Source organism: Aplidium turbinatum, chromosome 18, assembly GCF_918807975.1.
Source record: "Aplidium turbinatum chromosome 18, kaAplTurb1.1, whole genome shotgun sequence".
Classification (NCBI taxonomy): Eukaryota; Metazoa; Chordata; class Ascidiacea; order Aplousobranchia; family Polyclinidae; genus Aplidium; species Aplidium turbinatum.
Window position 1 is genome coordinate 959,082 of NC_137489.1, and position 6,541 is coordinate 965,622.

The 6,541-nt window shown below is 38.5% G+C and overlaps 1 protein-coding gene across 1 annotated transcript; it reads right to left on the reverse strand.

Annotated features, from left to right (window-relative positions):
* Positions 1–2,040: 2,040 nt before the first annotated feature.
* On the reverse strand, positions 2,041–3,708 carry LOC145787863 (uncharacterized). Its single transcript, XM_082599699.1, has 5 exons — positions 3,689–3,708; positions 3,245–3,347; positions 2,921–2,984; positions 2,610–2,776; positions 2,041–2,141 (listed from the first exon to the last, which is right to left on the reverse strand). The coding sequence occupies exons 1-4, from the start codon at positions 3,706–3,708 to the stop codon at positions 2,640–2,642; spliced, it is 324 nt and encodes a 107-aa protein (XP_082455825.1). The 3' UTR covers positions 2,041–2,141; positions 2,610–2,639.
* Positions 3,709–6,541: the final 2,833 nt, after the last annotated feature.

Consider the following 6,541-nt stretch of genomic DNA (forward strand, 5'->3'; position numbering starts at 1 on the left):
GTGTTGTAGGCTATATAGTCTTAGTGCAATTTTGAAAATTGTTATGAGAAGTCCCCACCTCCCTATAGTGTAGCCTCCTAGGCACATTCCTACTTTTGATTGTAAACTAATTCAGTGGGCTATATGTTTACTTTGATATATTGCATTATTTTCTTAGTGTTTGAGGAACACATAAAATCTTATTCCTTAAATTCACTGCTGGAAGCATTCATGCCAGTTAGCTCAGTGGATACGCGCCCGGCTCAAAATCACGCGCCACAAGTTCGACTCTCGGGGTGTGCGTTTGAGCAACGCATTTCATGACTGCTCTCCATTCAGCGGTACCTATAGTGAATGGAATAATTCTCCGGCAACAACACTTCAACAATCAGAAACTTCACTCCAGAGTCAATGTCGGTAACCGGCTCTGCGTCAAGAGCCTCTGATGGCTATCCCTCGTCTTCGAGGATGATGGCCTTCGCAGTAAAATAAAAGCTAACGGTGAGTTCTTAAATGGCTAATGAGTCCAATCCTGGCTATAAACGTTCGGTTACATTTGGTACAATTAAGATCCTTTGGGAGAGTTGGTTGTGGGTGTAGGCTAATTGTCGTTTTTTTCTTTGCATTCTTTTTTCTTTTAATTTTTTAGATCTGCTCTTCTCAAACGTGGCAACACCTTCACGAGTGGCAGATCTCCATAGCAGCCTATCCTCTGCGGTTTCCTCCCAGTTTCTGTAATTGATGTTACACATTTTAAGATTACTCTTCAGTGAGTCTTTATACCGCTTCTCTTGTCCACCTACCGAACGCTTACCCTGAGCCAATTCCGAGTAAAACATTTGCCTCTACAAGTATGCAAAACTACCAGGAATAACCAATCAAGGCTTTGTCAGTCCGAGGATAAAGATTCAAAACCAACCAAATGCCGCTTGTGGGCATTGATTGAGCCGTTGATGTCGCTGTAACAGTATCTGGACTGAAAGCCAAACACTAGGCCTCATCTTGGCAGCAACCAGGATTGCGATATTGACGGTTTTAAGGCCAAATTATATAAACTTGACGTTTTTTTAATAAATTTTCAGATTAAAATATGACACGGTCGCAACACCTTAGGGTAGGTTATAGTAGTAGGCTAATCATGCTGTTGACGAAATCAGCCCAAAATGCAATATTATGAAAAGCATCATCAAGATTCGGGAAAAGTTGCCTTTTCAAACCTGATGTTTTGCAAATAGGCTACTGCGCATTGATAAAACCGAGTTTTATAAAGCAGTAGCTTACGCAGGATTTTCTCAAGAGGGGCATCCAAACTTTTTTCTAATCGAAACGAATTAAACAACGCTCATTTGCTAATAATAACCAGTTATAAGATTATCTTACCATACTCAGCTTGCAGGGTTGCATTCCTGCACTGTTAAAAAATTTTACTGTCCTTTGGACAGGCAGCAAAATAACTTCCTAAGTAGTAATTTTATTTACTGTAATGGAAGTATTTTTACTTCCGTTGACAGTCATATTTTTAATGTTTCTGATCAGTAAAATTACTACTCTGGATAGTCATTATTAAATGTTTCTGATCAGTAAAATTACTGGTCCGGATAGTCATTTTTTAAATGTTTCTGATCAGTAGAATTACTGCTCTGGATAGTCATTTTTTAAATGTTTCTGATCAGTAAAATTACTGCTCTGGATAGTCATTTTTTAAATGTTTCTGATCAGTAAAATTACTGCTCTGGACAGGCAGCAAAATAACTTCCCGAATAGTTTTTGTGACAAACGGCATTATGAGAGTAAAATGACTTTCTCTACAAGTAAATATTACACACGTGCATTTGCAGATATAAATTTATTCTGTACAGCAGACCTCACTGGCGACAATGTTTCACAATATATTTCTCAAGATGTTACAAGTATAGCTATTTGTTTGACGTTTCACGAACACGTGGATTCGCTTTTTTAACTGCAGTGTTCAGCCGAGGCTATATTTCGGCGAAGCATGAAGCAGCAGCGACTGAGCAGTGAATTTCTTGACTTGCTTCAATCTTCATAACAAACATCCCTGCCGAAGCATGACCTCGTTGCACAGTCGGAGTACTTTAGGGTGCACATCCCACTTTTTCTTTTTCTTGTCATGATGGATGACCCCAATGCGAGCAAAGTATCTGAGGAAACAACACAAGTTATATCAGTGGATCTTTTCAAATTTGACCGTGAAATTTAGCAATGTTTGTAACTACATCACAATACCATCGTGTGGTGAAACCTTCAAATTGATCAGAATGCGTTGTCACTTCCACAAACCTTAGAATAATCGTCATGCTCTGGAGTTGTGGCTTGGAACTTGCGTACATAACTAGTATTAACAGTTTAACACCTTTAATAATCAGTCTGGATGGCCGAGTGGTCTAAGACGCAATCCCTCCGGTAATGGGTGCAGTTCTTACTAGCTGCAGTACAGAGACACTATCAAGAACTTCGTGGATTTGAATCCCACTCCAGACCAGCTTGTCACTGGTATGAATGACTTTGTGGTCACTGGTATGAATGACTTTGTGAAGGAGGGAGGAGTTCCATTATTGTTATTCCTTAGCTCATACATAAACAATTAAACACATTACAGGTTTACATACCTCTGTATAAACTCCAGACTTGCAGCTGCACTATCTGGATATGACATTGCAAAGACGTAATATGAGCAGAAGAAGTAAGCCAGCGCTACAAAAAAACGACTTGGTTTCCATTGCAAGGTTGCCTTCGATGAATACGAGAAACTTCACTGCACTGGCAAGAGTGGGCCCTGCAGATGCAATGAGGCACAAATGAAACTACGACGACTGAATTTAGTGCATATTTACATTTACCAACTTCATATTTAGGTGAGCAATTCAAAAGTTCACTTGTACATCAGTCAAAATTGTACAAACGCTCATTCACAACTTACCAAAACACACAATTATTGGATGCTGGTAAACGAGTTTCTTCAAACTGGGAGATATAGCTGAATCCTACAAATTCAATTCAACATCTTTAAGATATTGAAAATAATACAAACATTGTCAAACACTCATATAGCCGCACTCTTATCGCTAAGAAGGCAATGAAATAAGAATTTATTAGCAGTAGTAGCATGGTGTTCATATCACACAAGTTATATATAAGCTATATATAAATTTGCAAAGTATGTGTCGGATGTTCTTCCGAGAATGGGAAGGTTGGATATTAAAAAATCTGTGTTTGCAAGTAAATAATAATAAATGTACGTTACCTCAAAGCATTGATAAATCGCTGAGCAATCTTCTTTAAAATATGTTGTAATCAGTTCCACTAATCCCACTGAGATGGCAAGTTGTCTCCCAGCCGCCAGTTGTCTCCCGGCACATCATAAATGCACAAGGATAATATCCAAGTATCAAGTTATTCAATGAAATGAAATACAACACATGCTCAGGAAAGCATGAAAAAACCTAAATTGATTTAAAACATGTATTATAAGACATTGTCACGAATAATACCGGTAATAAGTACCGGTCGTCTTCCTGTAGCCTAATGGGGACTTTTCCTTCTCAATCTTTGGCCAAGGGTGAGGGTCTATCCTTTACCATCCTGGACCTGCTGCTCAAAGTATTCACGCTGGTCACACACGAAAAATCAGCCTACCACAAGTTTTATCACCACAGCTGGATAAACCACTCAATTATTTAGTTCCCACTTTTTAACAGTCCTGGGCATTGACTAGGCCTATAAACTGCAACTGACAGCAGAGGTTTCACTCTGAGGTAAAATGGAGTTGCATCTCAAATGTCGTTACTCCCTGGCTACTCATGGGCAAGGCGTAGCACCAGATAAGGCAGATATATATACTCTCTAGCTAGGGTCACAGCTTGTTTTTTTAAATCTGTGTAGGCTACCTAATATTTTCTCATTTTGAAGACAGTCGCAGCAGCCACGCCTAGTAATCTTTTGGCAGTGGCTATTTGACCGGCGCCGGTCTTTGAATCTGAAACACTATTTGACCGGTCATGACGTCACTATACAGGCACCTTTTTCTTTTTTTCTTACAAAGTAAAAGACGAGAAGCGTGTATTTAAGTTCTAAATTCGATAATTTTATTCAACTCGATCCGTAGCGCGTGCGATACTTCACCGACTCCTATTCTAGAGGGAATGAGTTCAATACTACCCGGAAGCGTTCTTTTTTTTTTAACTAAATTTTGACCCGAAGTGCATTTTAGTAGTCAATTTTGAATTTCAGTTGCATTACATTTACATACCATTACCATTTTTTTAAAAGAAGCATTGTATATAACTAACTTGTTGAGAGCAAAAATGTAATGCTTTGTTCAGCAAACATGGTCACATCAATCAATCAATCATTTTATTTTTTGTCATTAACGCGTCCGGGACAAAAAAGATACTAACCACAAAAATCGATATAGACCTACCAGCACGTTAATGAACGGGAAAAGGTGGCAAAACCTTGAAAGGTTTAAAACGTGCCTGAATGAAAAATTATGTAGTAGGCTATATATCAGTAGTTAGCATGGCCACAAACGGAAAATTACCCAGAGAAATTCTCAAATTCCAGCAAATTAAAAAAACTCTAACTTTATTACTTACATTTGAAAAGACATAAGAAATTGGGCTGTAGGCAACTCAAATTAAAAATTGACTGCAAAAATGCACTTCGGGTCAAAATTTAGTTAAAGAAAAATAAAAAAGAACGCTTCTGGGTAGTATCGAACTCATTCCCTCTAGAATAGAAGCCGGAAAAGTATCGCACGCGCCACGAATCGAGTTGAATAAAATTGTCGAATTTAGAACTTATATACGCGCTTCTCGTCTTTTGCTTTGAAAGAGAAAAAGGTGCCTGTATAGTGATGTCATGACCGGTCAAATAGTGTTTCAGATTCAAAGACCGGCGCCGGACAAACAGCCACTGCCTAATCTTTTTATAGTACAATTCCAACACTGGATCTTCCAATCCAGAGTCCGAATGCTAGAAGCTACTGCAACAGAGCTCGACTACTTCAACGTTATGTGTTCAGTAGGCTACAATACTGGTATACCGGGAAGATGTGTTAGGTAGTTCTTCACATTGACTCAGGGATGCAGTGGTTTAGAAAATTGTAGGGAGGGGGCAGAGCCTCACTGCATTGACTGACAGACCGACCTGCTTGATCTAAGTCATTGTTGTTCAGTGCATATTGCTTAACTATGTAATTTCGTAGCAGTTTAATGCAGTTAACTAACTAAAAGCATCGAAATAAATTAATTTCAATGGTACGCTATTGTTCTCATTTGTCCATGGCAAACATAAAAAAATCAGCGAAGATACCATTTGTAGGATTAAACTTGTTACCTGTTCAGTGGTACAGGTTTAACGATGCTACTTTTGCTATTGACACGCTTCCTCTGTCTATCTGAAACCTATGACTGCAACAAAACAAAACCAATGCTTGCAGCCTTGCACATGCTCAGTTGTCAGACTCAGTGTTGCCAGATGCTTAGCACCAAAAAGTAAATAAAGTTTCACCAGATTGCATACAACTTCACCAGATATGTAAACAACCTAAATAAAACAATTTCGCCTAAAAATACAAATATTTTTTAAGACATAAGACGCTGCCGTCACGCATGCGCAAACCTCTTGCAAAACGTTTTCTATACGAGCGGGGATTTTTCGCTTAAAAGTTTAAAAAAATTTCTTGAAAAAAATGGATTGGGGGAAAATTTCACTAGATTTTACCAAAAAGTTTTCTGGTCCCAAAGTCAAAAAATTTGGCATCAAAGGCCTCTAAAATTGAATTTCACCAGAATTTTTTAAAATTTGGTATCCTATTTCCTTATCTGGCAACGCTATGCAGACTCTGCAAATTCTGAGCGGGAAGGCGGGAAATTGAGCGCGAACCAGGATAACATTCGCCAGCCCATTGGCTGACGACTGATAAGTGATAATAATTCTCGGGTTTTAGTCAGAGAGTCGAACCGTTTGACTATAAAACTCGGGTTCGGTTCGACTCTCTGGTACTTTCAGTGCATTTTTAAGGAACCAATATTACAAACAATTAAAACATTTTTGTTGGAGGCCCGTGAGTTCGGATCTCTAGCAAACTTTCCTTCCAGTCATGATTGTTTCAATTAACCCATGAACTCTATATTGCCGGCCAAGGTAGCCTATATCAGATATCAAAACAGAAAGGCATGACATAACGTAGCAGCCCACTGTTTCGAGAATGTGCTGGTGTGACCGTAAATATGTTGACCGGAAAAAAGGTTGACGTTTCGTAGAAGTGCTAAATATATTGCTGCACAGGAGTATAGTAGCCTAATCGGACTAAAATAACGGTGTTAATAAAATGTTACTGCCCATGTAGCCTACCGTACCTATAGTACAATTACTGCCAATGCAAGTTAAAAAAAAAACTATAAAAAGTCAGTGAAATTTTACTATTTTTGTCAGTAAAATTGCAAAACACTTTCACAGACCAGTAAATTCACTTCCAAAAAAGAAGTGAAATCATCTACTACGAAAAGAAGTAAAATTTAAAACTGCTCAATCAGTG